General features: G+C 41.4%; 1 protein-coding gene across 3 annotated transcripts in view; it reads left to right on the top strand.

The window, feature by feature from the left end:
* The window catches only part of FCHSD2 (FCH and double SH3 domains 2), a 365756-nt gene that overhangs the window by 125524 nt on the left and 225195 nt on the right, over positions 1-15037 (top strand). For all 3 annotated transcript variants that reach the window (XM_056116009.1, XM_056116008.1, XM_056116010.1), the window contains exons 6-8: positions 699-832; positions 5848-5902; positions 7100-7228. In XM_056116009.1, the coding sequence (XP_055971984.1) occupies positions 699-832; positions 5848-5902; positions 7100-7228 (318 nt within the window). The remainder of the gene's footprint in view (positions 1-698; positions 833-5847; positions 5903-7099; positions 7229-15037) is intronic.

Raw genomic sequence — 15037 nt, 5'->3', positions numbered from 1 at the left:
TTTGTTTCAGACTGGAGGCAGTGATTTGCTTTTAGATATCCTCAAGTGCTCCAGTGCAGTATTACTTTGCCACACAGATCTGAAAGTTTATTGATGAAGCATTTTTCGTTATTATGCCTCTTCTTCCTTCTGGAATGTCTGTGTGTATCTCTAAAGCCTTGACTTGGGGGTGTTTGAAGTAACAGTTATGTGGTACTCGGTTTTCTTGCTTCTCTTATTTATCTCGGTCTTACTCAGTCACACTTGTCAGATTTCACCCGTCCTTTGTCACAATGAATTCTTCAGCACTGTTTTGCGTCTTTGGCTTCCAGAAATGTAAAGAGGCTTTATAAAGACTGTTAAAGGAATAAAGAAATGCTCTTTGCTTTTGTTTTTATTGCAGTGCTGTCTTTAAGAGAATTTTCACTGATGTTCTTCTGTGCCTTGCCTTAATATCAGTCATGGGCAGCATTTAGAGGATTTTTTTTTTCCTCCTCTTAAATCCGAGTTGTTAAGTAAACCGACAATCTTCAGCACATTACTTGAGAGGGAGCACCAGCTGCTCGCTGGATTCTGATTTGCAATTTGAAGGACATTGAAAGTGCTGATTCTTCTCCTGGGTTTTCATCCTGAAGATACGGTGCCTCGTCCTTGGGACAAGCTCGTTCTCAGTCAGACGAAAAACTGAAATTGTAATAACTGCTCTTTGTATTTTACAGTGTGTGGACCAGTTGACAAAGATCCAAGCTGAGTTACAAGAGACGGTGAAAGATTTAGCTAAAGGCAAAAAGAAGTACTTTGAGACCGAACAGATGGCTCATGCAGTACGAGAGAAAGCTGACATTGAGTCAAAGTATGTTTTATCATTTCTGAAAACGTGATTATGCAAATCAGTGTTATCTTTGCCAGTATTTTGTTTTCTGTTAATATAAGGCATTGGTTTTTTCTTAGGTGATGTTGGCTTCATTTGACCTACACTTGTATTTTAGATCACATTTTTCTTTCATATTGACTGGTTTTAGTTAACATAGTTAAATAGAGACATTTGGTCAGTTTTCACATTGATTTGAATTTTAGAAAGGAAGGAAATTAAATGAACGTTTCATTTAAATCTTAGCAAAAAGTCCCTTAAAATGGCAGTGGTGCCTGAACATCAGGGTTTATGAGCTACATTTTTCTCATGACAGACTTCACATCCGTTAATGATGAGATGGAAATCCCTGGTCCTCAGCTTGCCACTGAAGGGGCATGGCCAGGTCACGTGGGCACAGGCACTGGTTCAGGCAGAAACCCTGCTCTAGGTGCAGCTTTTTCTATAATGTGAAAATTTCCATATGTACTTTTTTTGGGGGGGGGGGTCACGCCTGGCGATGCACAGGGGTTACTCCTGGCTCTGCACTCAGGAATTACTCCTGGAGGTGCTGGGGCCCATATGGGATGCTGGGAGTCGAACCCGGGTTGGCCGTGTGCAAGGCAAACACCCTACCCCCGTACTATCGCTCCAGCCCCCCACATGTACTTTTTAATGTAAGCTTTGGCAATTTAGGATTTTACTTTCAGTACATGTGAACAACCATTCCTGTATTTTGAGAATGATTTGGAAAAGAAAGAACTGACTATTGGTACTCAAAAGAGAAAGCAAGGACAACTGAAGAAGATAAGAACTTCTTCCTTCCTTCCTTCCTTCCTTCCTTCCTTCCTTCCTTCCTTCCTTTCCTCCTTCCCTCCTTCCCTCCTTCCCTCCTTCCCTCCTTCCCTCCTTCCCTCCCTTAGTTTAGGGATCCTTCCTAAACTAAGACTTTATTATAGAGCGTGACTCTGAAGAAATGTGAGAAGAGCTGAAACTCCCTTTCCAGGAGATCGCTGACGCAAAATCTAGGAATCTGAAATCCCAGGCATGAAGTCAAAAGGGCCTTGAACTACTGCAAAAAAAACTAGCCCGGAAAGGGGGGGGGTGAGAGAGAGAGAGAGAGAGAGAGAGAGAGAGAGAGAGAGAGAGAGAGAGAGAGAGGGAGGGAGAGGGAGAGGGAGAGAGAGGAGAGAGTGTGTGTGTGTGTGTGTGTGTGTGTGTGTGTGTGTGTGTGAGTGTGTTTATATTGTATGCTTTTATCTGCAAGAAATGAAACCATCTCATAAGCATCTCAGGGCTTCCTGAAAGTTTCTTAGTACCCAGAGATAGTAACTACTCAGTCCTTAAGACATAGAAAACCGTGTTTTCCCTAACTTGTCTTCTTTTGGATTCTTGTAAGTATCTCTCTATATTTCCTTTGCTTTTGGAGAATAAGTGAGTAAAAGTTTTTCAACAAAGTGATCTTCTTTAGGAAATGCCTGTCATGGGAGTTTTTAGGAACTTTTTTGTTAAAAGTTCTCAGGGTTCTAGAAAGTTGACGGGTTTATGGAGCATATAAATAATTAGCTGAGGACCCCAGGGTGAAAATGAGGATAGTTGCAAAGCACTTCCTGAGAAATGCAGCTTTGACCGTCGAAATCACAGATACTAATTCCAAAAAAAAAAAGAAAGAAAGAAAATGTCTTCTGATAAGGCCCAGATTCAAAGGGTACAGCAAATCAGACTTTTAACTCAATATATAAGTATCTTTCCTGGAAAAGTAAGTAACTACAGAGTAAGGAATGCCTCTTTTATCTTCATTAACTCTAAACATTTATTGAATAATTATATTGATTGGGTACAGAAATGAGTAAGATAAATTTTGTTCCCTCAAGAAATTTAAAAGCTAGAATTAGACATAAATGTACTTAAAAGTAACTTTATGATTTGATTATTCACAGTAAACTAAAATTGAGTTCCTAAGTTACTTAACCTAAGAACTAATGTACATGTGGTAGTAGGATGAAAACACTCTTATATAAGCAAAGGAAGAAATTAATTTCCGCTAGCGAAAAAGGGAACCTTCCTAGAAGAATGACTTTTGGATGGGCCCAAAGGAAGAATATGATTTTTCTTTTTTCTCTTTTTTTTTCTCCCTTCCTTCCTTACTTTCATGGTGGGGGTAGGGGACAGCCACACCCAGTGGCATTCAGGGCTTACTCCTTACTTCAGGCTCTACATTCAGGGATTACTCTTGGAGGATTTGGGAACCGTATGGGACGGCAGGGCATAAACCTGGATTGGATGCATGCAAGGCAAGCACCCTACCTGCTATACTATTATTTCTCCAGTCCCAAATGTGATTTTTCTAAGTGAGGGCAAAAGGAGGAAGGTACAAGGAGGAAATGAAAACATGGCAACATTTATTTTTTGATAGATTATTGAAAGGTGCTAAAATGTGCACATCAGGTGAGAGCACAGAATGAGGAAGGATGTGGCTAGAAGGAGGATTTCTACATGGATGGTAAATTTTATAGAACCTGTAGAACATTGGGGTGAAGAAACTAGGGAGTCAAGTGTATGGCTCTCAGATGAGAGCTTGAACCTGAAAACCTCCGTCAGGTTCAGTTACTTATCAGATGGTAGTAATGGGAATTAAATAATACTGTTAATGAGAGAAGTTGAATTTGGACCCTAAAGAACATTGTCATTAGAGTGGAGCACTTTCCTTCATTTGGAAGGTAGATGAAACCCCGGTGTGTGCAGTACAGTTCATTATTTGAATATCTCTTTATTTGTTCTAGATTGTAATCTAAATTGAGGACAGGAACTGTAATACTCAATTACTAGTACCTACTTCAGTACTACTTAAGAAGCATATGAGGATTAACAAATAAAGCAGAAGCCAGGAACTGGAAACCTTACATTGGAAAATCAGGTGCAGCTCAGACTATTTAGATAATGACGAAAGAAAATGAAGAATTGGCAAGTGCCCAAATACATCCTTCCTGTATTTCTGACCAGGCACTCTCACCATTTAAAATTTGTGGCCTTCACTTTTCTTTATCAAATGATTAAGAGTCTGATTAATAAAATCAAAGGAAATCACAAATCTGACAAGGTGGCAAACAACAGGAATATCCTAGACTCATCCCCCCACCCCCACCCCCAGCAGTAGGTAGGCATTGGGATGCGTAGGCTTATATCCTTTGGATGTTTCTCTCATTAGATAGATGAGCCCTGGGGCTGGAGCAATAGTATAGCGGGCAGAGCATTTGCCTTGCACGCGGCTGACCTGGCTTCGACCCCCAGCATCCCTTATGGTCCCCTGAGCACCACCAGGAGTAGCCCCTGAGCATCACCAGGTGTGATGCTAAAAGCAAAAGAAAAAAGAAATATGAGCCACTCTTCTTGCCCCCTGACGTTTTTCTCTGCATGCTGGCTGCTGGCTCTCCCACTCCCAAGTGGTCTGCAGCCTGACTTCCTGTGACAGCAGAGCTGCCAGCACATGCATCGAATTCTCCCCTGGCATCACCATGGCACTGCCTTCAAGACAAACATTGCCGTTCCCAGACTGACTGGTTGTGGGAGTGTTGTTTGCTCCTTAGTGTTTTCTGGTGGCTTTGCCCTTGTGATTATCTCTAGTTGTTTGGGTAAAAAGCATCATCTTTTCACGACCGGTTGTTAGATGATGGATCCTCTTCCGAACTGAAAGGAACTGAGGGAAATAAGGACACCAGAATGGAAGGAATTTCAGTAGAGTAAATCACATGCCGCGGAGAATGCAGGGATTGTCTCTTTCAACCCACCATGCTAAAGAGTAGAGGGACAAAGAGGCAGGCGCCCAAGCAAGGACTTTCTGAAACTTTATTTTTTAAGTAATTCTTTCATGGATTAGATCTTATTCCATAGTATTTCTAAACCAAGGTATACCTAGCCTTTGCTGTTTTTACTATGAAGCCTATATGCAGAAGTACACAGGACAAAGATATAATGTAACATATTTAACTCACTGAAAGGAGTGTAACCACCACCCAGGTCACAAAATGGAATTTTGCAAATACCAAAGCTATTCTTTCTTTCATGATTTCCTTTTAAATGGTATTAGAGATGATGTCTAATTTTTTTCTTTTTCATTTTGTTCATTAAAAAAGGCATTTAGGGGCTGGAGCGATAGCACAGCAGGTAGGGCATTTGCCTTGCACGCAGCCCGACCCTGGTTCGATCCCCAGCATCCCATATGGTCCCCCGAGCACCGCCAGGAAGGAGTGATTCCTGAGTGCATGTGCCAGGAGTAACCCCTGAGCATCAGCGGGTGGGACCCAAAAAGCAAATAAATAAATAAATAAATAAATAAATAAGGCATTTGGGGAAACACATTCTACTTTGAAATTGCCTGCATCCCCACCTGGAGTAATTCCTTTCTTTCAATTTAAGGGGTTCCCTCTTCTCTTTCTCATATTTCCTAAATAAAATTATTTTGCTTCAAAAATACTGAGATAAATATTATCCAACTAATACATAAGAAGGTTTGATGGGAGAAATAATGGAATTTAAAAAAAAACTTCTTATAGCCTATTCAATATCATGTTGTAGATTCCATTCCTGGTTGGGTGATAGCCTATGTAATTTAGCATTGAAATTACATAGCATTGAAATTACATTGCTAATTTTTGCCTCGATATGTTAACTTTTCATGGGCTACTGTCATTTTCCTTGAAGAATTATCTGATAATGAGAATAAACTATAGTCTGATGACTCTTGTTCATTAGAGTCCACCAGTATATGGAATTTGTCAAACTATGTTTCTATCATTGTTGCTATTTTAGTTTTATTAATCTAATACTTTCTGTTTACCATATGAAAATTTTCTTTAGAAAATTTTAAAAAATCATTCCTTCGTTTTCCAATTTTAGTTCTCTTTAAAGGTAGCATTATAGAGAATAGTCACTTTTTAAAAATTTAGTAATTATATCTCTGTATGAATTGTTTTGTGATATAATTTGATAATTTTATTTACCGTCCTTTTTTTTTATAGATCTAAACTTAGTCTTTTTCAGTCAAGAATCAGTTTACAGAAGGCAAGTGTAAAGGTGAGTGTTTGAAAATCATTCCGTAGTGGAAAAGCCTTACTAACTTTTTTTGTTTGTTTGTTTGTTTTGCTTTTTGGGTAGCACCCAGCGATGCTCAGGGGTTACTCCTGGCTCTGCATTCAGGAATTACTCCTGGAGGTGCTCAGGGGACCATATGGGATGCGGGGAATCAAACCCAGGTTGGCCACGTGCAAGGCAAACGCCCTACCTGTTGTGCTATTACTCCAGCCCTGCCTTACTAGCTTATTTAAAAAAAAAAAAAGAGGTGGGTCTTCTGAGGACAGAGGTCAGTTATTTCCACTTTATTTCAAAAAACACTTTACATTTACACTGTACATTCACACAGAATGTACAGAAGTACTCTCCTTCCTGCTCCATGAGATTTTTTTTAAAGACTCATGTTAGCACTGTTTGCTTCTCAAGGATGCTTCAGAGATAGGTTTCTATACTTTAGTCTGCCGTGTTTAACTGTTAGCCCAAGTTAGTCTATGAGCTTTAGAAAGCTTTACAAAGTCTGTTTCCCTGACACTTACTTACACCCCTGAGTAGATAGTCTGGATCCAGTGCAACTGTTTCCATCCCGTGGGCCCCCAGCTATGGGCGCTGAGAAGGCAGCCAGCCAGTGCTGCCCAGGTGCCAGGTTCCCAGGGTCGCTCAGATCTGCTGGTACATTGAAAGGGATGTTGGGAGGATGTGTGTGGAGGGGTTGTTTGTTTTAACTCTTTTCTAACTCTAGCCTGTGACTTGAGAGTACTTAATTTGGGGAGTCTTTATTTTCCTACCTGAATAAAATGGACATTTTTAATTTCTCTTATAAAATAATTTTTGGAATTATGTTAAGTTAAATAGTAACTTTAAAAAATACCCCTACCCTGTGTAATAGTTCTAATCCCTGTTTAATTCCTCAACATTGTTAATTTTTTTTTTTAATTTTTGGGTTATTTCCTGCAGTGGTGGGTAGACCATGTGGAGGCAGAATTAGAGAGTCTGACCTCCGTCAAAGCTTGTCCTCCAACCCTTTATTTCCTTGGCACCTCTCAATAGTGTTGTCTTTTATAAGCATGTAAATGTTTCTCTGTCTCAAATTATTTTTATTCTTTGAAGGAGTTCATTACCAACCAAGAGTGGTATCCAGATATCTCTTGCAGTGCACTATCAATTTGAACTGATTTTTTTTTCTCTTTTACTGTGTTTTAGTTAAAAGCCCGGAGATCTGAGTGTAATTCCAAAGCTACCCATGCGAGGAATGATTATCTTCTTACGTTAGCAGCAGCGAATGCACACCAGGATCGCTACTATCAGACAGATCTAGTTAACATCATGAAGGTAACGCAGCCTCAATATTTGTGGGATTGTGACAGAAACAGCGCATGGTGGACTTTTGGTATTCTGAGGAATACCGCTAGATGATTTATATTTAATTGGTATATACTTGATATTGCTTGAGTAATCTCTGTTTCAGGCTATTCTGAATTAATTTTTAGTGTGCGAAAATCTTTAAAGCCAAATCACAGTAAAGGATTGTATTATTGACTGACTGGTGGTTGTTACTGTGTGAAAAAATGTCCTTTTGCTTTCTGGGGACACTCCTGGTGCTTCTGGGAGGCCAAGTCTCCAGGTGGCCCTTGTATATGTGAAGCATAAAGTTTTACTCAAAAATGTACTAAAATGCTGAGTTTTCTAGGTCCAGTATTTTATGGGAAAGCGCAGGGCTCTCACTAGAGTATGAGAATAATTCCTTATTTCTCTCACCACCTGATTCTAATCAACAGAAGTCAGAGACCAGGAACATATAACAGTGGGTAGGGTGCTTGCTTTGCTTGCAGGCAACCCGGGTTCAATCCCTGGTACCCTGTATGGTCCTGAGCCCTGCCGGGAGTGCCAGGAGTGGTCCTTGAGCACAGAGCCAGGAGTAAGCCCTGAGCACAGCTGGGTGTGACCCAAGAAGGAAGCAAATAATAAAATAAAATAAAACTGAAGTCAGGTGAGGGCAGAGCTAGGAAAAGGGGATTTGGGGCAGTGACCAAAGAAGGCACTATAGCACTGTAGCACTGTCCTCCCGTTGTTCATCGATTTGCTCAAGCAAGCACCAGTAACGTCTCCATTGTGAGACTTGTTACTGTTTTTGGTATATCAAATAACGTCACGGTTAGCTTGCCAGGCTTTGCCGTGCAGGCACGATACTCTGAGTAGATTGCCGGGCTCTCCGAGAGGGACGGAAGAATCAACCGGGGTCAACCCAGGTCAGCTGCATGGAAGGCAAGCGCCCTACCCACTATGCTATTGCTCTAGCCCGAGCAAAGAAGGAAAGAAAACAATTTTGCGATTAAGATATTTCTTGGTCTATTAGCTGCTATATAACAGCAACTCAATTAAGTTTCTGTTATTGTATTGGCAGGTTGATCTTGTGTGCCTGTCTTTGAAATGTGTTTTCTGAATTTTTGTTATGGTTGTGATTCTCTAGATAGAATCTTAAAAAAAAAATAGAATTATATGGCTAGCTTCAAAAACAGGAGAGTTGTTTTATTGACTTAAACAAACTTAATACTCCCTTGTACTGTGGGAACCGCAGTATCGGCTTGGAGAAGTAGAGAGGAGCAGGACTAACCCCCCTTCCTTCCACATCTAGCAAGTGGTCTTCCTTCCTTGCCTGTAGAGAAAACAGAAGCCATTGAAAGAGAGCCCCCTCATCACCCCATTCCCATTCAGCTGTGTTTGAGCCTGTTCCAGGGGCTCTCTCAATAGCAGAGTTGTTCTTCCTGTCTGAAGATGATCTTTTCATCTGAGCTTTGGATCCTGTCTCATCCCCTCCTGCCTTCTCAAGTGATTGAAACAATCGATTATTTTATCTTTTCCTCTCGGACGCTCTATTCTGGGGTACACAGTTGATGGGATCTTGGTGATGAGCGGCCTCATTATGCCCGTCCTTTGCGTCACACTCCCCCACTCTCCATGAGCTGCCCTCTGTCCCCGAAGCAGTGCAGTTACTCTGAGATCTGCCTTAGTCTCCCTCCTGTGTTAGCCTTCCAATTTTCCCTTCTCAGCTGTTTTTCCCCCCCGTTTATTCACTCTGTTCTTTGCTAGAATGCATCCTGTAGCATCCTCATGAGAGTGGACATAGGAGGCAAGTGTTTCAGATACTTTGTTTATGAAAATCCTATCCTTATAATTGGATACAGAATTTTAAGTAAAACTTATTTAAATTTAAACTGTAAAATTAATGATCTTATTTTTTTTTCTTTTTTGGGTCACACTCAGAGATGCATAGGTGGTACTCCTGGCTCTGCACTCAGCAGTTACTCCTGGCGGTGCTCAGGGGACCATATGGGATGCTGGGAATCAAACCCAGGTCGGCTGTGTGCAAGGCAAACAAACGCCCTACCCGCTCTGCTCTCTCTCCAGCCCAATGATCTTATTTTTTCAATTAATTTTTATTAGTGAAACACCATGATGTACAGTTGTAGACTTACAGATTTTTGTGTTTGGCTTTTGATCATACAATGATCAAATACCCATCCCTCCACCAGTGCCCATTTTCCACCACCACGGATCCCAGTATCCCTCCCACCCCCATCCCCCCCATCCCACCCTGCCTCTTTGGCAGGGCATTCCCTTTTGTTCTCTCTCTCCTTTTGGGGTGTTGTGGTCTGCAAAAGAGGCATTGAGTGGCAATCATGTTCGGTCCATAGTCTACTTTCAACATGCATCTCCCATCCTGGGAGGATCCTCCAAATACCCTTTATTTGGTGCTCCCTTCTCTATCTGAGCTGCCCTTTCCCCTAGAATGCCCGGCTGGCCTCTAAGCCATAGAGTAATCCTCCTGGTACTGATCTCGGCTATTCTTGGGTAAATAATCTTATTTTTTACCTCTTGTGTAAGCGCTAAGAATCCAAAGCCAGCTTAATTCTGTCTCATCTAGTACCCTTTATTTTTAAAAGAAGTTTATTAAATAGCCCCACTAAACCAAATTAATTCTTTCTTGTTTTTGCTTTCTGGAATTCCTTTTATTAAGATGTTCCATCTCCCGACTTAGTTCTTTAAATTTCTTTGCTCTTTTTATTGCCCCATTTTGTAGCTGTGCTCTACTGTCTGGGAGGTGTCTGTGTGTTTTAACTCTTTTAATGCTTCCTCATTCCTTCATAGTCTCTGTTGTAGGTGGTGGAAGACCCTGTTGATGATGAGTTTAGTCTTGGGTAATCTAGTAGACTGTGGGAAAAACTGTACTACCAGTGTCCTTAGATCTCCTCTCTTGGTCTAGTTAAAACACCTCTTTCATTCCAATATCACTTCTTCAGATCTCCCATGTTGTTTTCTGAAGAATTCCCTCCATAACCCAGTCTAGTATGATGGTTTTATAAACAGCTCATCTTATCTCTCAAGCACCTAAACACAACTGCAATTTCCCATGGATCTGTGATTATATGGTTAATGCCTTAATTACACATTCCTCTTGAATACTTATCTTTGCTACCTTCGTAGTCTATGACACTTAATTTGTGTTAACCTTTGTAAACTGGTGTCTAGGAATGAATGAGCAATCTCATTTTAACTTTCACAGAATGAATTTCCATTTTTCAAATTAAGAAATTGGGATGAAGTTCTGGGTTCAAGTCTGGTAGGTCTCTTAGCCATCCGAGGGTGCCTTTCACTTTTTATGTGATGCTTCCGTGTTGGACCTATCTCCTCCTCTCCTCTCTTGTTAAGTGGGTGGGTGGGGGGGTAACCCTCATAATGTTGTCTTCTCTGGCTTCTATCTGAGAGGAGCAAATGAGATCATGAGAAGTGTTAATTTTGAAGCTTGGTGAATGTCATGTATTGTCTTTTTTTCTTTCATTGGTTTAGGTTCTGTGATTTACAATACTGGTAATGATGGTTTCTCATGCACGTAATACCAACACCCAACCCGTCACAGAAGGACCCCAATGCCTCTCCCACTCAAACCCCCCAACTCAGTTGTGTGGGTCAGTTCTCCCACTGTGTTGCCTTCCATACTTTGTGGCTAGCTTGCTGTGCATCTTTAAGTTCCGTAACTGAGAGAACTCTTTCCTTCTGACTAACTTCATTCAGCATATCCTCTAGTTCTATCCCTGTTGTGTCAAATTGCATTATTTTTTTCTTTATTGGAGCTACAGAATATTCCATTGGGGCATATATTGTCTTATAGTGAAGGGGGGATGGGTCTCACACCCAGAGGTGCTTAGATCTCACTCCAGGCTCTGTGCACAGGGGTCATTCCTGCCAGGACTCAGGGGACCACCTGGGATATAACTTGAGTTGGCCGTGTGCAAGCACCCTACCTACCCACTGTACTACTGCTCCAGCCCATATATTGTCTTTTTAAATAACAGAAATTCTATTAATGCTGTATCTGAAAACTTGTTCAGGGCACGAGGAAGGAAGACTATGGAAGAGATCTTACATTCTGGAGATGAGGGTGCAGTGTTTCGGTGCCTAACACTGTCTCCTCTGGGTAACTTTTACCATGCTTCATTTCCATAATGTCTTTAAGTGTAATAGCATCATCACTATTTTGCCGATCAAATCTCAAAGGCTGGGGCTGGAGAGCTACTGCACTTGCCTTACCTACAAGCCTCCCTGGGTTCAAATCCCTGGAAGTGTATATGATTCCAGAGGTACGGCAAGGAGTGATCCCTGAGCACAAAGCCACGAGTCAGCCCTGAGCACTGTCAACTGTGCCCTACAAACAAGTCCAACAAAAACAAAATTCAAATATCAGAGGCTGAGTGTTGTTCACTCAGTATGTGTAAAAGTGTGACATAAATTAAGGTCTGTATTCTCTCTTCAGTTTCATACTGTGTTCTTTTCTATGTCTATTACAGTCTTCCTGGTAGCAAAGACTAGTATAAACATTGGCACACTGTGTCATAAATTCAGAGTTATAAAATAAAATTATTAGCTGAAAATTGCAAATTCTGTTCTGCTCCAGTTATTCTAAATATTAAGATGTTGTCAGTATCTAAATACTTGTATTTAGACTTACTCCCCAAGGAATATTTTTACATTCCTTATGTCAGTCCTGATTAGAACAGATTCTTGTTTTATATTTGTGTCTGTATAGCGTAAGATTTTTTCTTTAACTCCAAACTTAAAACCAAAAACATCTGCTGCCGTAGCCTGAAAGTAGAGAGCTGGTCTTAGGTCTCTGGAGAGCACAGGTCTCCTCCCTTTTTTTGCTTGACTTGACCTCTCCAGTCTCATCTGTGTGCCACAGAAGGCAAGAAGTCCTCTTTCTTGTAGTCGTGGGTATGTTTTGTATCATCTTTGCCTACACAGGCACCATTAGGCCCTTGGGTTGTAGACAGCACTAAAGTAAGCATGTGTGCGTTTTTTTAAGACTCTGTCTCTCTTTCTCTCTTCTCTCTATCTCTCTTCTCTCTCTCTCTTTGTCTCTCTTATCTCTCCTCTCTTTCAGTCTCTCTTTCTCTCTCTGTTTTTGGGCCGTACCCAGCTGTGCTCAGCCCTTACTCCTGATTTTGCACTCAGGAATTACTCCTGGCAGTGCTCAGGGAACCATATGGGATGCCGGGGATTGAACCCTGGTCAGCCGTGTGCAAGACAGATGCCCTTTCCACTATACTATGGCTCCAGACCCAAGACATTAGCCCTTAAGACAAGATTTTTTTTTACATAGATACCTTGAGTAGAATTGTTTGCATTACTTGGTAGCTCTGGGCTGGAGCACAGCGGGTAGGGCATTTGCCTTGCACCCGGCGACCCAGCCGACCTGAGTTCGATTCCTCCGCCCCTCTTGGAGAGCCCTGCAAGCTACCGAGAGTATCACACCTGCACAGTAGAGCCCAGCAAACTACCCGTGATGTATTCGATATGCCAAACACAGTAGCAACAAGTCTCACGATGGAGACGTTACTGGGCCTGCTCGAGCAAGTCTATGAACAACAGGAGGACAGTGCTGCAGTTCTACTTGGTAGCTTTATTAACTTTTGAGAAATAGCCATGCTGTTTCCATACTGAACCACATTCCCAAGTGGTGAATAAGGGTTCCCTTTTCTCCACAGCCCTGCCAGCCCTTATTTCTGGCCTTGGGGAGGTAATTGTCATAACTGTTCTCACAGGCTTGTCAGTGTGGTTTTCATTTAGATTTCCCTGACAGTGAGTGATGAGCATTTTTTTAAGTGCTGTGATATTAAACAGTTTTGTTGACATTTGTTTCCTCTGCCATTTTGCCTTCCTTGATGATGTGTCTGTTCAGCGCTTCTCTCTTCTTTAATTTTTTTTTTTAACTTTAGTCACCAGGGTTGGAGCCCAGCAGGTAGGGCGTTTGCCATGCACGCAGGCCACCTGGCCGACCCAGGTTCAATTCCTCTGCCCCTCTTGGAGAGCCCGGCAAGCTTGCCTGCACGGCAAAGCCTGGCAAGCTCCCCGTGACGTATTCGATATGCCAAACACAGTAACAAGTCGCACAATGGAGACATTACTGGGCGTGCTCGATCAAATCAATGAACAACGGGAGGACAGTGACAGTGACAGTGAACTTTAGTCACTGGGGTTTACAATACTATTAATGACAGGGTTCATACATAGGATGTTCTGACATCACATCTTCTGCCAGTGTCCGCTTCCCTCTATCTTTGTCTCAGTTTCTCCCCTCCCTCCACCCATCCACTGTGGTCAGCTCAATTCTGTAGACAGGTCGTTGGTTGTGTTTTCTCTGACCACTTGTTATTCCCTTTATGTTTCATTGCACCTCACATACAAGAGATCATTCTGTGTCTGTCCCTCTCCTGAAGGTATTCAGGGGACCAACCGTATGTCACACCAGTGATCACAGCAGAACAAGGCAGGTGCCTTAATACCTGTACTAAATCTTCTAATAAAGAACCTTTAAGATCTGTACTACGTTAGTTAGGTTCCTGTTTCTAAACAAATGTTGGTTGTCTTCAGTGAAAACTAAGCATAAATGAACGAGTTGATAATTGGGCAAAAGCTTAACATCTTTTTATGTGATAGAAAATTAGAAAATATGGTAATATTTGAGTATCTTTTGTGGACAAATTTATTTTGGATAAAGAGAAAATTATTATTGTTTTCCACGTTTCTAGCTTTTTAGATTTTCTGCATAGGCACTATTTATGCCAAAAGTCATTCTCATTCACCAACTCATCATTTTTGTTTTCAGTTTCAGGTCATGTTGTTTCCCCGCATCTTTCTAACTATTGTTCTTCTGGTTAACTTAGTAATCATTTTTACATTTAACCTAATTACAGTTAGCCTGGCAGCCCCCCTTCCCCCACCACCCCACCCCCTGCGCCCTTGCCTCCCCAACTCAAGCTTACTCACCTCTCCCTCCTCTTTTGGGGTGAAAGTTACCTTTTGGCTTAACTCTTTTGATATTATGTAACCCTCAAATATCTCTATAATCTTGCACCTAGAATTAGCATGTATCCGTCGTTCCTATCAGGATGTGGGATTTTTGTCGCCTGTCACTCCCTTCGGTAAGCACCCCATCCATTTTGCTAGCATTTTGGTGGCAGCAAATTTTGGTGATTTTATAATGTAAGCTGATATAATAATGTGGCAAAATATAATGGAGATGATTTCTGTCACAGAGGTGCTTCCATTCAAAATAGCTTCAATCATAGATGAGATTCATTTTCCTGGGCATGGTGCTCCATATCCGTGAAAGTCAGATCTCACCTGCGCATTTTTTATTAGCATTTTATCTAGTGTGGCCAGTGTCTAGCTTTGATGTTTCACTCACTGAAGCAGTCACACCTAAGAAATGTGTTTTTGTTTCACAGATAGTACACTGTGGAGTGTATGAAACTCCATTTTCAATCAGAGCACTAAAATTTCTAATTCAGTTGCATATCAAGTCACTTTCATTGTTTTCTTATTAAATGGATAAGTCAACACATTTACCTTGGATTGTTGGGTGTTTTTTTTTTGTTTGTTTCGTTTTATCATGTTGACATCAGCAATGCTTCTTGTACTCTCATGCCTTAAAAGGGAAGAGAAATGTTCCTAAATTTCTGCCTTGTAGGAAGGGGAACAGACAAAGGGAAAGAATGTTTTTGGTTTGGGGTCACACCTTACAGTGCTTAGGGATTACTCTTGGCTCTGTGATCGGGGATTAGTCCTGGCAGTGCTCAGGGG

This window comes from Sorex fumeus, unplaced genomic scaffold, assembly GCF_029834395.1.
Source record: "Sorex fumeus unplaced genomic scaffold, SorFum_2.1 ptg000030l, whole genome shotgun sequence".
NCBI lineage: Eukaryota > Metazoa > Chordata > Mammalia > Eulipotyphla > Soricidae > Sorex > Sorex fumeus.
The sequence above is the reverse complement of the archived record's forward strand: the minus strand, read 5'-3'. Positions and strand labels throughout refer to the sequence as shown.